The sequence below is a fragment of the Rhinoderma darwinii genome, chromosome 2, assembly GCF_050947455.1.
Source record: "Rhinoderma darwinii isolate aRhiDar2 chromosome 2, aRhiDar2.hap1, whole genome shotgun sequence".
In the NCBI taxonomy this organism is placed as follows: Eukaryota; Metazoa; Chordata; class Amphibia; order Anura; family Rhinodermatidae; genus Rhinoderma; species Rhinoderma darwinii.
Genome location: NC_134688.1, coordinates 421437721 through 421457542, shown reverse-complemented (window position 1 = coordinate 421457542; position 19822 = coordinate 421437721). Strand labels below are relative to the sequence as shown.

The 19822-nt window shown below is 43.4% G+C and overlaps 1 protein-coding gene across 3 annotated transcripts in view; it reads left to right on the top strand.

Annotated features, from left to right (window-relative positions):
* The window catches only part of SPAG5 (sperm associated antigen 5), a 97232-nt gene that overhangs the window by 22053 nt on the left and 55357 nt on the right, over positions 1-19822 (top strand). For 2 of the 3 annotated variants that reach the window (XM_075854270.1, XM_075854271.1), the window contains exons 7-8: positions 1603-1695; positions 2937-3056. In XM_075854270.1, coding sequence (XP_075710385.1) covers positions 1603-1695; positions 2937-3056 — 213 coding nt within the window. The remainder of the gene's footprint in view (positions 1-1602; positions 1696-2936; positions 3057-19822) is intronic. The other variant, XM_075854272.1, reaches the window with a different exon arrangement.

Here is a 19822-nt window from a genome sequence, read left to right as displayed (position 1 = left end):
GGAGGCTGATTTGGTTAAAGTATATTGCAATATTTCTCGCCCTATACATTATTAAAAAAAATGAAATTATAGTTGCTCTTTAATTAGCGATTTTTTTTTGCTTCTAACAGCAGCACATACTGTGTGAAGTCCATGCTGTGGTCTGCCTATAACTCTTCCGTGGCAGACAGACCGTCCTGCTCGTCTCCATGGCTTCTGTATTCAGAACGGCCACCAGCGCTGTGGAGTTATCTAGGGCTAACAGCCATTCTACATATGGGCGTCATGTAGACGAGCAGGACGCTCGGTCTCCAACTACAGAATCGTGAGCAGCCGGCAGCCCGGACTTTATGCAGTCTGTGCTGCTGTTGGACGCAAAATCAATAATACAAGTGATTTAGAAAAATGATTATAGTGCACACTCCTGCACTATAGTAGTTTTTCACTGAAATTGGAGGTACGCTTTAAATGTCCGTGTGCCAGGCACATCTGGTGGCGTTTATCTTTTTAGTGTTGTTCGTACAACACTCTACAAAGTAAAAAAGATGTTTGATGTGGCACAAATTGCAGCAAGTTCAAAGGTTGTTACCATCTACGCTGTTTCAGTAGCTCCAATTAATTATATGGCGGTTACGGAAACCGCGCTACACAGCGAGCACTCTGCTGTTTCCGGAACTCCCGACCACCTAACCAGGAAGAGGCCGAGAGGCAGCTGAGCCAAGTAAGCTAGAACTGGGTTTAGGGGGCGGGTCTCAGAGGTGGGACCCTCATCTATTGGACTTTAATGGCATATCCTGTGGATGTGCCAAAATTATCCTAGATGAGAAAACCCCGTTAATTAAAATGTGGCAAGCTACCTAATGCATTTGGCGCAACTCGCAACATACTAGAAACACTTGCACGTTATGGCTGTCGTACATAGTGTTTTTTGGTTGACAATAAATTGGTTGTTGCCATTTGTGTTGCCACTCTCTCTCTTTTTAACCTTTCGTACAAGTTACTGAAGATTGGAAAGAGTCCTATCTTCCTTCCTCAAGACTTACCGAGTAAACCTCGCCTCCATACATTTCATTGAAGGCTCCTCGCCTCCTTCCCAGCACACACTAATTCCCGCGCTTGCGCATCGATGTTCTGGTGCGTGCGCACGACGGGACACCATAGTGGTACATGCGCAATAACTAGATTTGAGGCCCGGACGAAGGAGGCAAGGGAGTCTGACCATACATAAAGGGCGTATGGGTCCGTCATCTCAGACAAGATTTTGACATTCAGGGCGGGCTGGTTTTCGGCGGTGGGCAGGAATAAGAAGAGGAACTAACGAGACTGCCAGATTATTACCATAAAAGGCGCAAAATGTTTGCAGACAGTTATTTACGGTTGGAGGAGGTGCTTAGCAGAGGTGATAACGGCAATTGACTTTTGACAGAAGTTGGTAGAGTTCAATAGGTGAAATGCTGGTGACGAGGTTCCCTTTAATGACTAATCTAAGTTTACCGTTGTAGTCCAATCTCAGATATAAGAAGAATGTTACATTCATTGTGTAATCTTACTATGAATATGTAAAAATATCTTGTAGTTTTAAAGGAAAAATCAGTCCTATTTAGTGAATATGTTCTGTTGCAGACCTCACACAAGAATGATGCTTCATCTATGATCGAACTTGCAAAGAATCTATATGAAATTACACAAAAAGACAAAGCGGACCTACAGCAAAATGTAAAATTTATATATTATAATTTTCTATCATTGGGGACACCTCACAATGGGTATAGGCCCTTGCGAATAGGAGGTGGCACTAGGTGGGAAAGGTCTTTGCTAAGCTCAAGCAGACCATGCCCTCACCACAGACACGGGCTTAATCTTAATTTTAGCCATGTCCGTAGGAGGCAGACATAACCTGATACTCGGGTCTGCTGCTATTTTTTATTTTAGTTTGATGTATTTTCTCCTCTTTAGCTACAGGTATGTTGTCAACTTGTTCACAGCCTTGTCAACCCTCTGTGGGAAATCAGGCAGTTCTCTGCCCTAAATTTCCCTCACCGACTGACCTAACATTTTTTTTTTTTTTTTGCATCCGCCACCCTATCAGTGCGAGGTTACTGAAGTTGTGATATTGCGAACAACTGATGAGCATAAATTCCCCTCCTCTGGGGTGACAGTATTCTTTATTATAAAGGGGGGGGCATCCTACAGCAAGGGGAAATCCCCCCCCCCCCAAAGGCTTGTCATCTCAACGTATGCCAGTCTGTCCGGCGGGGAGTAGCTTTTGACCTCCACAAAGTCCAGGGCACTTGGCTGACGGAGGAGTCTACCTTGCATAGCAATCTTTCTGGCCCTCTCCTATGGGGCTCTCCTTCTACATGGTCACACAAGGTGGTTGCCTATCTGAACCACCAAGGTGGCACCAGAAGTAGATCGACTCTGTGGGGTCCTCTCAGATTCTTCTAAAGGCATGTCATGAACCAGCTCTGTCAGCGGTTCACATACCAGGAGTGGTCAACTGTGCCGCAGACTTCCTCAGTCGGAAAAGATTAGATCCTGGAGTGTGCTCTCTTTAACAGAGTTAATTGATTAACATTAATTTTGTATTGTATCAAATTTGAAAGTAAAGCGGCCCGTCAACTTCCCATTGTTTTCTATTTGTTGCCCACTTACCCCGGCCGAGTTTGAGACCCCTGCTCTAAATCAACTATTGGCTACCAAATCTGTTGTAGTCTTAGTACTTCGTGTGTATGGTATTATGGCAGCTGGTTTATCTTTCTATTGTAAAAGAAAGCGCCTTGGTGTGAATATATAGCACCCAATTATCGATTCAGGGCTTTGTCAATAAGTTTCATTTTTAATCGTTTTTTCCACTTCAATATGAGATGATCGTTCGAACTGTTTATACTTCTGCCCAAAGCTTGAAGTCATTTGACTTTTTACCGTATCTAATGTCTCCATGTTGATGTTCACAGGCGGGCCATTGTCTCCAGGATCTTGAGACCCATGCTTCAGCGGTCATAACTCCGCTCCAACGGGACTTAGAATCTGAAAGGAAGCTTTGTGAGTCTGTAAAAGAGGCTTCTGAACAACAGGTAATTCCAAGTTTCTTACAAACTTCTTAGGCTATGTTCACACGGGGTATTTTGCCGAGTTTTTTGACGCGGAAACCGCGTCGCAAAACTCGACAAAAACGGCCCGAGAACGCCTCCCATTGATTTCAATGGGAGGCGTCGGCGTCTTTTTCCCGCGAGCAGTAAAACTGCCTCGCGGGAAAAAGAAGCGACATGCCCTATCTTCGGGCGCTTCCGCCTCTGACCTCCCATTGACTTCAATGGGAGGCAGGAGAAAGCGTATTTCTCGCTGTTTTATGCCCGCGGCGCTCAATGGCCGCGGGCGAAAAACGGCGCGAAAATCGGCGTGCAGGGAGAGGAATATCTGCCTCAAAGTTCCAAACGGAATTTTGAGGCAGATATTCCTCCCCCAAAATACTCCGTGTGAACATAGCCTAATCTTTCTGTTTTTTGTTTTTCTTTATAGGACTGTTAATATTTTCTCAAGTACAAGTTTTGGGGAAATAACTATTTGCATAGTTGCAGAGACTGAGTGAAATTAAACATAAAGCAAGAATTTAATTAACCCCTTCGGGACGAAGCCATTTTTTTGTTCTTTTACTCCCCGCATTCCAAGAGCCATAATTTTTTTATTTTTCCGTTAATAGTGGTGTGAGGGCTTATTTTTTGCGGGAGGAGTTGTGGTTTCTTTTGGTACCATTTATAAGTTCCATATAATGTCCTGGAAAACTGAAAAAATTCTTTGCAGGCTGAAGTTGGAAAAAACTGCGATTCTTTAATTAGTTTTTTTAGTTTTGTTTTTACAGCTTTCACCGTGTGGTAAAGCGACAACTTATCTTTATTCTGTGGCTCAATACAATTACGGTGATACCAAATTTATAAAGTTTTTTTAAAATATATATTTTACTACTTTTTATTGAAAAAATAATTATGTATTGTGTTGCCACATTCTGAGAACCATAACTTTTTTTTTTTTTTTCTCCGATTGAGTGGTGTGACGGCTTATTTATTTGCGGGACTAGCTGTAGTTTTTATTGGTACCATTCTTTGGTACATATAACTCCTTTGATCACTTTTTTATAAAAAACTTTTTAGCTCTAAGTTGACCAAAAAAACAGCGTTTTTTACATTTTTATTTTTTTACGGCGTTTATCGTGCGCATTAAAGTGTAGCTAAACGTTCGACAAACTTCTGACATGTCCCTTACCTGCTCCAACACGCCCAGTTTTACTTTTGCAAGCCTCATTTGCATAAATACCAAAATGGCCATAACTTGGCCAAAAATGCTCGTTTTTTAAAAATAAAAACGTTACTGTAATCTACATTGCAGCGCCGATCTGCTGCAATAGCACATAGGGGTTGCAAAATCTGGTGACAGAGCCTCTTTAAAGTACAGACTCTCAGCTTTAATTTGAGGGTATTTACATCCTAATTTGAGGAGGGGTTTAGGAATTCCAGCTCTTTAATATGTAGCTGCCTCTTTTTCAAGGGACCAAAGGCAATAGAACAATTATCAATTAGAAGCTATTTAATGGGCTACATGGGCTATTCCCTCGTTAATCCTTTATCAATTAAGCAGGTTAAAGGTCGGGGCGTGGCCTAATGGTGAATGTGAGAGGACGTGTGTGACCGCAGCTCCTGCTGTACCCGTCCTGTAAGCCCTATATATACACCGCTGAATTTGGGGAAAACTTTCTCCCCTTTGCCTTACCTCGATCTGGAATCTGCAGTGGTGGTGGAGTGCCCGGCCGTGATGACCCGCTCGAAGAAACAGAAATTGCCGCCGGCGAGTCCCGGGTCCTGCTCCCAAGTTGGCGCCGACGAGAAGGACGGTCGGACTAGAGGCCTCAGGCAGGAAGCAGCAGAGAAGCTGGAGCTGTTCGCCCACACGACGAGAGCAGGGGGCGCGGCTGCTCTGCAGGGAAAATTGGCAGGAGATCAGGCTGTTGGAGGCTCCTCATATGGATCAAGGTATTCCCCTTTGTCAGGGGACGTGAGGAGGAGGTGTGCGGTGCCATGCGGGGTCAGCCAGGTGCTGCAGGGCAGAGTGGCGCAAGAAAGGGGGAACCCTCATTGAAGGACATTTTTGCTGCAGTAAAGCAGAATTCCGTGGTCCTCACTGCCTTATCATGCCAGATGGGTGGATTGAAGGAGGACATTTTGTTGCTTAGAAATGATCTGCAAAAAGTAGCGGAACACACCACTGCTGTGGAGGGGAAGAGTATCAGATATGGAGGATGCTCTTCCTAACATACGGCTGGATGTACAAGCACATTCTCAGGCTGTGGCTGCCTTGCTAGCAAAGACAGACAATATGGAGAGTCAGCTGAGACGGAACAATGTTCGCTTAGTGGGGGTTCCGGAACGAGTGGAGGGCACGAATCCGGATGATTTCTTTGAAAAATGGCTGATCGAAACATTTGGCAGAGAGGAACTGACTCCTCTGTTTGCAGTGGAGAGTGCGCACAGGGTGCCGACCAGACCCGGTCCTCCGGGGAGACCGCCGAGACCCATTCTCATAAAGATTTTACACTACAAGGATAGAGACCAGATCCTGAGGAAAGCGAGAGAACGTCAAGATATCTCCTTCAATGGGATGAGAGTATCCTTCTTCCCTGATTTCTCTATGGAAGTGCAACAGAAAAGATCGCAATTTATGGATATAAAGAGGCGCCTCAGGGAGTTGCAAGTTCAATATTCCATGATGTATCCTGCCAGGCTTAGAGTGGTGGCCCTGGGAACTACTTCATTCTTCGAGACACCGAGAGAAGCGGTTAGATGGTTGGACAGCCATGAAAGCCAACTGAGACCGGAGGATGCGGAGAGACGGCGCTGATCTGGAGTGGACCGGCTGGGACGACGAGGCCGGTGATACGGGACTATGGCAGGTGCCGTAGACTATTTCTATATAATATAGTTTGACTCAGCCGGTCTTATATGCACAAATACAGCTACAGGGTACGAAGTGTTTGGTTATGTTGAGGGTTGATGGGATCAATTAATTGTCTGTCCTGGAATGTTCAGGGCTTGCGTGACTCCAGGAAACGGCAGGCGGTGTTTGAACTTCTCAAGCAACAGGAGACACTGGGGATTGGATTACAGGAGACTCATATGACTAGGGACTCTGCCTCCATGATACATAGGGCATGGATAGGCCATAGTTTTCATTCCTACCACACTACTTATTCCAGGGGAGTGAGTCTTCTCATACATAGGGCAGTACCATTTATTTGTCATTCTTCCTTCCAAGATGGGCAGGGGCGGTATGTAGGGGTACATTGTTCTCTCTATCATTGGGAATGTGTGTTGGTGGTGCTGTATGTTCCTCCTCCCTTTTCAAGTGGGTGTATTAGGAAAGTAGTGGAAGAACTGTCTAGATTCCCAGAGGTGCCTTTTCTTTTGATGGGGGATTTTAACGCTGTAATGAATACTGGTATGGATTTATTTGGTACGGTGGGGGGAGGCATAACAGCGTTTGGTCGTCTTATTGCTGAGCTGGGTTGGCGGGATATATGGAGAGATAAGCATCCAAGTCGGTATCAGTACTCATGTTGCTTCTTCAACGTATCAGTCTCTCTCCAGGTTTGATTTAGTTTTAATGCTCGCCTACAGCGGTACCCTTTGTTGCCCAGATAGAGTGCCTACAGAGAGCTTTATCGGACCATTTTCCTTTGTTAATAAAGGTAGAGACGGAGGAGAGGACAGGGCGGGGTCAGGGGTGCTGGAAGCTCAATGCGTTTTGGCTGAAGTTGATCGACAATAAAAAGATTCTAGACCTAATAAAGGAATATTTTCAGTTCAACTCTGGTACAGTGCCACAGGAGATACTGTGGGACGCAATGAAGGCATGGTTGAGAGGGGTGTTCATCCAGCACATTACGGCAGTAAAAACCAGGTCTAGACAGTTGGGGGACACATTGTTGGAAAGGGTGGCGAAGACAGAACGGTTGCATATCGCGGATAATACGCCGGATACTTCAAGGAATTGGGTGGAGGCGCAGAGGTTGTTAAAACAGAACCAGTTGGAGAGGGCAGATAACAAAAGGATGTTTCTGAAGCGCCAATATTATGAGGAAGGGGAAACAGGGAGGTTGTTAGCCAAAATGGCACAGGCCCAGAGGGACAATAATTATATACATACCATAAGGGGGGAGGGGGGAAGGCCAGAGACTGATACAGGAAGGATATTGAAAGTCTTTCAGCAGTTTTATTTAGATTTATATGCCTTGAGAGCAGAGCACACACCAACAGTTGGAGGAGTATCTAGGGGAGGTTTGTCTTCCCAGGTTGGGAGGGGAGGAGAGAACGACATTGGAGGAGCCTATTTCTCTGGAGGAGCTCCAGGCAGCCATAGGGATACTAGCAAACAAAAAGACGCCGAGGCTGGATGGTCTTCCGGTAGAGGTTTTTAAGGAGTATGGGGAGGGGCTAACACCTCAGTTGCTGGTTACTCTGCTGGAAAGTTTTGATAGGGGGCGGCTCCCGGATGCAATGTATGAAGCCACTATAGTGGTTCTGCCTAAGGATGGTAAGGATATTCAGTTGCCGGAATCCTATAGACCAGTGTCCCTATTGACGGCGGATATTAAAATTATGGCGAAGGTTTTGGCCCTTAGACTTTCTAGAGTAGTGGCTGGGGTGGTACATGGAGACCAGGCCGGCTTTATGCCGTCTAAGTCAACGGCAGTGAATCTGAGACGGTTGTTCTTGAATTTGCAGGTGCTTCCGGATAATCCTATGGGGAGAGCCATTCTTTCATTAGACGCTGCTAAAGCGTTCGATTGTGTGGAGTGGGGTTATTTATGGTCAGTCCTGGAGAAAATGGGGTTCGGTCCTAATTTTATAAAATGGGTGAGGCTGTTATATGTAGCCCCAACTGCAAGAATAAGGGTGAATGGTGCCTTCTCTGATCGGTTTGCGCTGTCTCGGGAAACACGCCAGGGCTGTCCCTTGTCACCATTGTTATTTGCTCTGGTGGTGGAACCATTGGCATGTGCGGTCTGCCAACATGAAGACATACAGGGGTTGAGATATGGGGGAGTGGAGGAGCGAATTGCATTATATGCGGATGATATGCTGCTGTTCATGGCGGATACCGAGCACACCCTACCGTTCGTTATGGCCCTGATTAAACGTTTTGGGAATATTTTCTGGATTACTAATAAATTGGTCGAAATCTGCTCTTATGTTCATGGATCCAGGGGTTATCCAGACTGGGGATGGGGAAGTTGCGATACCGGTGGTCACGGAGTTTAAGTATCTGGGGGTTCAGGTGACGGTGAAAGTGCAGGATTATATGTCCCTTAATGTTGTGCCAATATTACCAAAGATAAAGGCCAAAGTGGAGGCTTGGAACAAGCTCCCACTATCTGCTCTGGGTAGGACTAATTTGATCAAAATTATCCTTATGCCTCAAGTGTTATACGTCATCCATAATTCCCCCGTGTGGATCCCCAAATATTGGTTTAGGAGGCTGCATAACCTTTTTAGAGACCTAGTGTGGAAACTGGGGGTGTCCAGGATTAAACTGGAGAAGCTGCAATTGCCTAAGGACGAGGGGGGCTTGGCTCTGCCCAATGCATGGGTGTATTACTTGGCTGCTCAGTGCCAGCACTTTTGGGGGTGGGAGCGGAAGGAAACCTGGGGGTACTGTGCACGAATTCTATCATATCTGGGGGGTGGGGATAATCCGCTGGTAGCGCAGAGTTATAAGAGGCTAGCGAGTAATCGACCCACTCTGCTTCTCATACATAAGGTGTGCTGGCAATGTAAGCACTTGATGGAGATTGGGGAATGCAATAAATATACTCCACTTTGGCGGAATCCATATCTGTGGGAATTGTATAAATTGGAAGGGATGTAGGGGTGGGAGCAGCGAGGCATTCTAAGACTGAGTCAGTTGTACAAGGGGGACATACTCCCATCCTTTCAGCAACTAAGGGATGGGTTTCAGCTGGATTCCCACATCTTCTATCAGTATCTGCAGATCCGTCATGCTGTGCAGACACAAGCTGCTAGGGTGGACATGACGATCCATGCAACGGGAGTGTTGGAATATATTGCGAAAGCAGTTACATCACGAGGGTTGATCTCGTTGGTCTATCACAGGTTACTGTCGGAACATCTGGGCGATCTTATGGCACCAGTTAAAGCTAAATGGGAAAGAGATGAGGGTCCTATTCCCAAGGTCACCATGTACTCTGTCGATGTAGCACAAAGGAGGTCTCAACTATTTCTGATACATAGGGTGTATAGGACCCCCTGGGTTCTGAGAAATATGGGATTACGGGCGGATGCCAGGTATCCTCGGTGTCCGGAAGAAAAGGCAGTTATTTTGGTCATGCGGGATTTTGGGGACCCTATGGAAAGAGATGTCGGAGTTAATGGGACGAGTGTTTGAGGTGCAGATCCTGTTTGATCCCATGGTAATGTTGCTGGCATATGTTGGTGATTTGGAGGGGGATTGGATGACCTGTTTGGCAATCGCGAAAATATTGTACCAAGTTAGGAAGGGAATAGCAAAACACTGGCTGGATGCGGAACCACCCTCGAAGCAAGAAATTATAGGTACACTTAACTTTCAGATTTTGATGAAATACAGGATATATTCCAAGAGGGGGTCCAGAAACAAATTTGAGAAACAATGGGCTAGGTGCATTAATCACTCTGGTTGTGCTTCCTCGGAACTCCTGTCGTTCCGCTCGGTTGTTCCAGTTTAAAATGTCCTGAGGTTCCAGGGGATAACACTGGTACATGGGGCACTGTAGAGTTTCAGCAGGGGTGGAGGGGTTCCACATTTGGGATCTGATATACTGACTGGGGTGTGCACAAATGGAGTTGGAGGGAGGCGGGGAGTTGTAATATGGAGGAGAAGGAGATAGTGTAGGGAAGCCTGTGGCAAGAAGGACGGCTGGGGGGGGGGGGGGGGAGTTTGGGGTAGGGTGAATTGTTTTGGTGGTAATTAATTCTTGCGTCTTTTGAAGCTCTGATTTAACAGAATGTCAGTTGTGTAATGACCTGTACTGATGTGGTTATTTGTTTAATAAACTTGAACTGATTTAAAAAAAAAAAAAGCAGGTTAAAGGTCTGGAGTTGATTTCAGGGGTGGCATTTGGAAGCTGTTGCTGTGAACCCACAACATGAGGTCAAAGGAGCTCTCCATGCATGTGAAACAGACCATCGTGAGGCTGAAAAAAAAAATGAAGAGATCCATCAGAGAGAGAGCACAAATGTTAGGAGTGGCCAAATCAACAGCTTGGTACATTCTTGAAAATAGAGAGCGCACTGGTGATCTCGTGAACTCCAAAAGGCCTGGACGTCCACAGAAGACAACAGTGGTGGATGATTGCAGAATCCTTTCCATGGTGAAGAAAAACCCCTTCACAACATCTACCCAAGTGAAGACCACTCTCCTGGAAGTAGGTGTATCTAAGTCTACCATAAAGAAAGGACTTCATGAGAGCAAATCCAGAGGGTTCACCACAAGGTGCAAACCATTAATCTGCATCAAAAATAGAAAGGCCAGATTAGACTTGGCCAATCAACATGTAAAGAAGCCGCCCAGTTCTGGAACAGCATCTTTGGACAGATGAAATTAAGATCAACCTGTACCAGAATGATGAGAGGATGAAAGTATGGAGAAGGCTTGGAACGGCTCATGATCCAAAGCATGCCACATCCTCTGTAAAACATGGTGGAGGCAGTGTGATGGCATGGGCATGCATGGCTGCCAAAGGCACTGGGTCACTAGTGTTTGTTGATGTGACTGAAGACAAGCAGCCGGATGAATTCTGAAGTGTTCAGGGATGTACTTTCTGCTCAGCAAGCAAATGCAGCAAGGTTGATTGGACGTCGCTTCACATTACAGATGGAAAAATTTTTTTCATCTAACATTGTTTTTAATAATTATTCAATAAAGTATTTTTTATTTTTAACATTGATGTAACACACTACTTTTCCCACTCCCCGTTCCTTTGTTCATATATCGATAATTGGTGGTGTACACCTAGTGTGAATTACTCCAACATATTATATATAAAATTGTAAGAGGGTAATACCTATCTAAATATATCACATTACAGATGGACAATGAGCCAAAACATACTGAGAAAGCAATACAGGAGTTTTTTAAGGCAAAGAAGTGGAATATTCTGCAATGGCCAAGTCAATCACCAGATCTCAACCTGATCGAGCTGCATTTCACTTGTTTAAAGAGGCTGTCACCACATTATAAGTGCCCTATCTCCTACATAATGTGATCGGCGCTGTAATAAAGATAACCTAAAAACCACTGCTGTTATGACCTATTTTAGATTTATGCTAATGACTTTCTTAACCCCTTAATGACCAGCCTACTTTAAACCTTAACCCCTTAAGGACGCAGCCTAGTTTTGGCCTTAAGGCTCAGAGCCCATTTTTCAAATCTGACATATTTCACTTTATGTGGTAATAACGTCGGAATGCTTAAACCTACCCAAGCGATTCTGAGATTGTTTTCTCGTGACACATTGGACTTCATGTTGGTGGTAAAATTTGGTCGATATATTCAGTATTTATTGGTGAAAAATTGCAAAATGTAGAGAAAATTGTGAAAAAATTGCATTTTTCAGATTTTAAATGCATCTGCTTGTAAAACAGACGGTTATACCACCCAAAATAGTTACTTGTTCACATTTCCCATATGTCTACTTTAGATCGGCATCGTTTTTTGAACATTCTTTTATTTTTCTTGGACGTTACAAGGCTTAGAACATAAACAGCAATTTCTCATATTTTTAAGAAAATTTCAAAAGCCTTTTTTTTAAGGTACCTCTTGAGTTCTGAAGTGGCTTTGTGGGGCCTATGTATTAGAAACCCTGATAAAACACCCAATTTTAAAAACTAGACCCCTCAAAGTATTCAAAACAGCAGTTAGAAAGTTTTTTAACCCTTCAGGCATTTCACAGGAATTAAAGCGGAGGTGAAATTTGCAAATTTCATTTTTCTTGCTGAATTTCAATTTTATTCATTTTTTTTCTGTAACACAGAAGGTTTTACCAGAGAAACACTACTAAATATGTATTGTCAAGATTCTGCAGTTTTTAGAAATGTCCCACATGTGGCCCTACTGTGCTCGTGGACTAAAACACAAGCCCCAGAAGCAAAGAAGCACCCAGTGCATTTTGAGTCCTCTTTTTTATTAGAATATATTTTAGGCAGCATGCCAGGTTTGAAGAGGTGTTGAGGTGTCAAAACAGTAGGAATCCCCCAATAGTGACCCCATTTTGGAAACTACACCCCTCAAGGAATTCATTTAGGGTTGTGGTTACCATTTTGACTGCACAGTTTTTTCACAGCACGTATTTGAATTGGGCTCTGAAATTAAAAAAATTTCATTTTTTCCAATAAAATGTCATTTGTGATCAAAATTTCTTATTTTCACAGGGAACAAAATACCCCATTTTGTTGCCCAATTTGTCCTTAGTGTGGCAATACCCCATTTGTGGTGATAAACTGCCGTTTGGGCCCATGGGAGGGCTCAGAAGGAAAGGAGCGCTATAGGTTTGTTGGAGTCCAGATTTTGTTGGATTGGTTTTCGGGTGCCATGTCGCATTTGCAGAGCCTCAGAGGTATCAAAGCAATGGAAACCCACCAAAAGTGACCCCATTTTGGAAACGACACCCCTCAAGGAATTCATTTATGGTGGTTGTTAGCATTTTGACCACACAGTTTTTTCACAGCACCTATTTCAATTGGGCTGTGACATTAAAAAAAATGACATTTTTTCCAATAAGATGTAATTTTTTACCAAAATTTCTTATTTTCACAGGGAACAAAATACTCAATTTTGTTGCCCAATTTCTCCTGAGTGCATCAATACCCCATTTGTGGCAATAAACTGCCGTTTGGGCCCATGGGAGGCCTCAGAAGGGAAGGAGCGCTGTGTGTTCTTTGGAGTACAGATTTTGCTGGTTTGGTTTTCGGGTGCCATGTCGCATTTGCAGAGCCCCAGAGGTATCAAAGCAATGGAAACCCACCAGAAGTGACCCCATTTTGGAAACTACACCCCTAAAGGAATTCATTTATGGGTAATGTGACCATTTAGACTCCATAGTTTCTTCACAGAACTTATTTGAATTGGGCTGGGAATGAAAACAAAATTATTTTTTTCAAATAATATGTAGTTTTGGCTGAAAATTTCTTATTTTCACAAGAAACAAAATACCCCATTCTGTTGCGCAATTTGTTCTGAGTGCCGCAATACCCCATTTGTTGTGATAAACTGCCGTTTGGGCCCATGGGAGGGCTCAGAAGGAAAGGACCACCATTTGGCCTACTGGGGATTTTCTAGTGCGAAGTCATGTATGCAGAAGCCCCTGAGGTACCAGTACAGTTGAAACCCGCAAGAAGTGACCCCGTTTTAAAAACTACACCCTTAAGGCATTCATCTAGAGGTGTAGTGCGCATTTTGACCGGAGACGTACACCCCATAAACTGTAATGTGGGTTCTCCCGGGTATGGCAATACCCTACATGTGGCTGTTATCAGCTGCCTGGGTACACAGCAGGGCTCAGAGGGTAAAGACGAGGGGGGATAAGCTGTGTGGAGTGCATCAGGGTAAGTAAAATTGGGGTAAATTATAAACCAAGGGATGTATGATAAATTTTAAAACACTTTCATACAGAGCTCTGGTTATTCGGGACACGTGTCACATTGATATATTGTGTCATCCATTATCGCCCTCTTATAGCAGACTTTGCACCTCTTTTGACTTTTTCCCTTCTTGGGGAACTTCTCCTGGAAAGTGTTGCCCTGGTACGATGCGTGTGGGCCCGCTTCCAGAAGTACTGGGTGCCCCCCCTTCTTGGTCCCTAAAGATTAGGTTCTTGATAATCACCTCTTGAAATTCCAGGAAAGTTCCCGTCTGGCCTGCACATCGACGTAGCACGTACGCATTGTACAATGCCATCTGTATGATGTGCCCGGCCAGCTTCTTATACCACACCGCATGGCGCTGTAGGGCTTCAGGGCTTGATCTTACAAGTCCATCCCTCCCATGTACCTATTGTAGTCCAGGATGCAGTCTGGTTTGGGGGTGGCCTTTCCTTCATATAGCCTAAATCTGTAGGTATACCCGGATGCACTCTCACAGCTTATACATCTTCACGCCATACCTTGCCCTCTTACCCGGCAGGTACTGGCGGAATTGAACCCTCCCTTTAAAATGTACCAGGGACTCATCAATAGAAATACACTTCTCGGGGTGTATGCTTGGGAAAACCGGGCACTGGAACGGTCTAATAGGGGTCTCCGTTTATACAAACTGTCAAAACTGGGGTCATCTCGGGGTGGGCACGGCTCATTATCAGTATAATGTAAGAAACGAAGTATTGCCTCATTTATTTATTTTTTTAGGTTCCAGTTCAGTTCTGAAGTTGCTTTGAGGGGCCCATATATTAGAAACCCCTATCAAATACCCCATTTTAGAAACTAGACCCCTCAAAGTATTCACAACAGCATTTAGAAAGTTTATGAACCCTTTAGGTGTTTCACAAAAATTTAGAGCAAAGTAGAGGTGAAATTTACATTTTTTTTTTTGTCAGAAAATGCTCTTTATACCATTTTTTTTATAACACAAAAGGATTTATCAGTGAAACGCAACTCAATACGTATTGCCCAGATTCTGCAGTTTAGCGAAATATCCCACATGTGGCCCTCGGGCGGTAATGGACTGAAGCACCGGCCTCCGAAGCAAAGGAGCACCTAGTGGATTTTGAAGCCTCTTTTTTATTAGGCACCATGTCCGGTTTGAAGAGGTCTTGTGGTGCCAAAACATTGGGAACCCCCCAAAAGTGACCCCAATTTGGAAACTAGACCCCTTGAGGAATCCATTGTAGTTTTCTTGGGGTGCATGCAGCTTTTTGATCAGTTTTTATTCTATTTTTAGGTGGCGTGGTGACTAAAAAACAGCAATTGTACGATTTTTTTTTTTTTCTTTTTTTTTTTTACAGCGTTCACCGTGCGCTATAAATGACATATTCACATTATTCTGCGGGGCGATACGATTACGGCGATACCAGATGTTTATAGTTTTTTTTTATGTCTTATGGCGTTTGCACAATAAAATACGTTTTGTAAACAATCATTCACTTTTTGTGTTACCTTATTCTAAGCGCCATAACGTTTTTATTTTTCAATCAATAAAGCCGTGCGAGGACTTTTTTTTTTTTGCGTAACGAACTGTAGTTTCGATCAGGACCATTTTTAGGTACATGCGACTTTTTGATCTCTTTTTATTCCATTTTTTGGGAGGTGAAGTGACCAAAGAATTGTGATTGTGGTACGGTTTATTATTATTTTATTTTACGGCGTTCACCGTGCGGGATAAATAATGAAATAATTTTGTAGTTCAGGCCGTTACGGACGCGGCGATACCAATTATGTATAGTTTATTTGTTTTTTATATATTTTTATTAATAATAAAGGACTGATAAGGGAAGAAGGGGGATTTTTACTTTTAATACTTTTAAATCTTTTATTTTCTTATTTTTACACATCTTTTTTTAACTTTTTTTTAACTTTATTACTTTGTCCCACTAGGGGACATGAGGGCAGGAGGCCCTGATCGCTATTCTAATACACTGCACTACATGCGTAGTGCAGTGTATTAGAACTGTCAGCTACTCACTGACAGCAAGCATAGTGGGTCCTGACGTTGTCAGGACCCACTAGGCTTCCGTCTATGGCATAGCCGGACGCCATTGTTTGGTGTCCGGTTGCCATAGTCACCATCGCCGGCCGCTATCGCGTAGCAGGCCGGCGATGGCAGCTTAACCCCTAAAAAGCCGCGATCTCTATAGAACGCGGCTTTTAAGGGGTTAATCAGCGGGGACACAGCGATCGGTCCCCGCTGTAGGAGCTGTGACAGCTGCTGAACAAGACAGCAGCGTCACAGCTCCTGTATGTGTCGGGAGGACGGCCGAAACGGCCGTTACTCCCGAGACGTACTATTACGGCATGGAGCGCGAACGATACAGCTGCCATGACGTAATAGTACGTCAAGGAGCGGGAAGGGGTTAATGACCAAGCCATTTTTTTACATTTTTCCATCGTCGCATTCCAAGAGCTATAACTCTTTTATTTTTGCATCGACATAGCAGTATAAGGTCTTGTTTTTTGCGGGACAAGTTGTATTTTTTAATAGCACCATTTTGAGGTACATATTATTTATTGATTAACTTTTTTTTGGGGGGGAATAGAAAAAACCCTGAAATTTCGCCGCGCTTTTTCGCGTCTTAAATCTACGCCGTTTACCGTGTGGTATAAATAACACAATAACTTTATTCAGCGGGTTGTTACGATTGCAACGATACCAAATTTGTATAGTTTTTGTATGTTTTACTACTTTTACACTGTAAAAACGCTTTTTTTACAAAATTATTTGTTTTTGTGTCTCCATGTTTGAAGAGCCGTAACGTTTTTATTGTTCCGCCGATGCAGCTGTATGAGGGCTTTTTTTTTGCGGGAAGACTTGTCGTTTTTATTGGTACCATTTTGGAGTAGATGGGACTTTTTGATCCCTTTTTATAACCGTCAGGATTCATAGAAAACAGCAATTTTTCCATAGTTTTTTCTTAAATTTTTTTACGGCGTTCACCGTGCGGGTTAAATAATGTAATAGATTTATAGTCGGGGTCGTTACGGACGCGGCGATACCAAATATGTGTAACTTTTTTAGTTTATTTTGTTTTTTTAATACTAAAGCATTTTGTAAGGGGAAAAGCTGGGTTTTTCATTTTTTTTCACATTTTTTTTTTAAATTAACTTTTTATTAAACTTTTTTTTCACTTTTTTACTAGTCCCACTAGGGGACTTCACTGTGCGATTCTCCGATCGCTATTATAATACACTGCAATACTTCTGTATTGTAGTGTATTACTGCCTGTCCGTTTAAAACGGACAGGCATCTGCTAGGTCATGCCAGAGGCATGATCTAGCAGGCATTCATGACAGGCAGACCTGGGGGCCTTTATTAGGCCCCCGGCTGCCATAGAAGACACTGACACTCTGCGATCTTATCGCCGGGAGAGAGAGGGAGCTCCCTCCCTCTCTCCAAAACCACTCAGATGCGGTGCTCGCTATTGCGCACCGCATCTGAGGGGTTAAACATGTGAGATCGATACTTATATCGATCTCACACGGCAGAGCAGGGATGACCTCAGCTGCCTCTGGCAGCTGAGAGCAGGGAGATTTGAAGGCTCCCTGCTCTGTTTAATCATCCTGATGCAGTGCCGTACAAAGGCATATGCATCAGAATAAAGCCCGTTAGTGGCCGCCGTTAAAAGGCGTATTGGCGGTCACTAACGGGTTAATAGACAACTGGGCGTTTTTATGCCTTTTGACCAAGTGGGCGTTGTAAAGAGAAGTGTATGATGCTGACCAATCAGTGACCAATCCGCATCATACGCTTCTTTCCATTCATGTACTCAGCACATCGGGAAAATGAAAAAAAAAAGGCAATTGTTTTTTGCACATAGTTTTTACAGAATTCACTGTGCAATTAAAACAACATGTTAACTCTATTCTGTGGGTCAATACGATTAAGGCAATACCAAATATATATAGTTTTTTCTATTTTACTACTTTTACAAGGAAAAAAGGAAGTGTAAAAAATTAAATGTATTTTGTAAGCCATAACTTTTTTTTTTTTTCCCGTTGATTTAAGTGGTTTGAGAGCGTTTGTTCGTTTTTTTTTGTTTTGGTGCATTTTTTGCGGGCTAAGCTGTAGTTTTTAATTCTACGGTTTTGGGGTACATGCGAGGTTTTGATCACTTTTTATTCCATTTTTTTTGTGGGAGATGACGTGACCAAAAAATAGCTGGCGTTTACAGGTTTTTGGGTTGTTTGTTTTTTACCGCGTACACCGTGCGTGGTTAAATAATGATGTATTGTAATAGTTCAGACTTTTACGGATGCGGCGATACCAATTGCTTATTTTTTATCTTTTTTTACAATGCTCTAGGGAGAAAATGGGAAAAGGGTGTTTTTTCGTTTTTTTTTTTGAAAGTTACATTTTTTTTACATAAAAAAAACACAACTTATTTTACACATTTTTTAAAATTTTTTTTTTTTTTTTTTTAGTCCCCCAAGGGTACTCCAACCAGCGATCGTTGGAACGCTTGCACTATATACCTCAATAGTAATGTATTTCAGTATATCGTCTTTCTGACAGGCTTCTATTAAGCCGTGCCAGAGGCAGGGCTTAATAGGAGCACAAAGATGGCAGACCTGGGGCATACATTTGGCCCCCAGGCTGCCATAGCAACCATCGCCACCCCGTGATTGCATTGCTGGGGGCACGATGTGCTGCTAGAGGGGGTCTCCCCCTTCTTTTTAACGATTAAATGCCACAGTCATTATTGACTGGGGCATTTAACGGGTTAAACGAGCGGGGTTGTGCTCTAACGCGATCCTGCTCGTTACTGTGAAGTGTCGGCTGTAACTTTAAATGTAACTTTTTTTTTTTGTTTTTTTTTAACATTTTTTAAATAAAAAAAATTTTTTCGTCCCACCAGGGGACTTGAGGACCTGCAGCACAGATTGCTGCTATAATACATTACACTATCTACATCTAGGTGTAATGTATTCTAATGGTCAGCGTGACACTGACAGTCACTCTGACAGGACCAGCCTCCAGCTGGTCCTGATAGACTTCCGTACATTGCAGACCCTGAGGCCATTGTCTGGCCTCCGGTTGCCATGCCAACCATCGGCATCGCATCATGGGATGGGCGCTGATGTGCTACCAACCCATTAAATGCTGCGATCGCAATAGGTTTTAAGGGGTTAATTGCCAAAATCAGCGGCGATGGACCACTGACCGGCAACAGTGGAGTGTCTGCTGACCTCCCAGTGCACAATGTCACCAAGGTTGCACTGGCAACGACTCAGTAACTGTACGTCCTCATGCGGGAAGTAACTTCCGGCGACTACGTACTTTGTCATGCGGATAGTGGTTAGAACATGGTCTTTCCACTTGGTACGAACACTTTCATATGATCCTTCATCTTATTTTCTTAACTTTTTTTTTGTGTAATTTCTATGTTTTAATGTTTAGTTTTTTTTAATCATCAATAAAATTATTATTTAAAGATTTACAATAGAAAAAAAATGCGTTGTGCTGCGATCTTTGACACACAGAATGTAATAGTACATAGGTGAATAATCATAACCATAAAGTATACGTACTATGTTTAGACACGTGTCTACTTGTGTTGTGTGAAAAATCCAGAAAAGATAGAAAATAGAAACCATTAGGCTATGTTTACACAGTTTTTTGCAGGCAGAAAATTCTGCCTCCAAATTCCATTTGGAATTTTGAGGCAGGTTTTGATCTGCCTTCACGCTGTCTGCCGCGTTCTTCGCTCACGCTCATTGAGCACCACGGGCAAAAACGCTGTGAAATATGTTTTCTCTGGGAGGTCAGAGACGTAAATGCCCGAAGATAGGGCATGTCGCTTGCAGGGAAAACGCCTGGGAGGCTTTTGTGGCGTGTTTTCCGCGTCAGTGTCAAACTCTGTGTGAACTGGCCCTTACAAGCTTGAGTAACAATAACAAAGGCAGGCTTCCTAGCCCCTTGAACCCAAGGACCAGAAGCCCCAACAAAGAGTACAAAGAACAAATCCAAGCTATTAGTGCATATGTGATCGAAGCCAAGAGGCTCCGACCGATTAGTGTAAAAGATGGACACTAAATAATGTTTACTAACCGTTATAGTGTAAAAACTAGCCAGTGAATGTTTAGTAGTT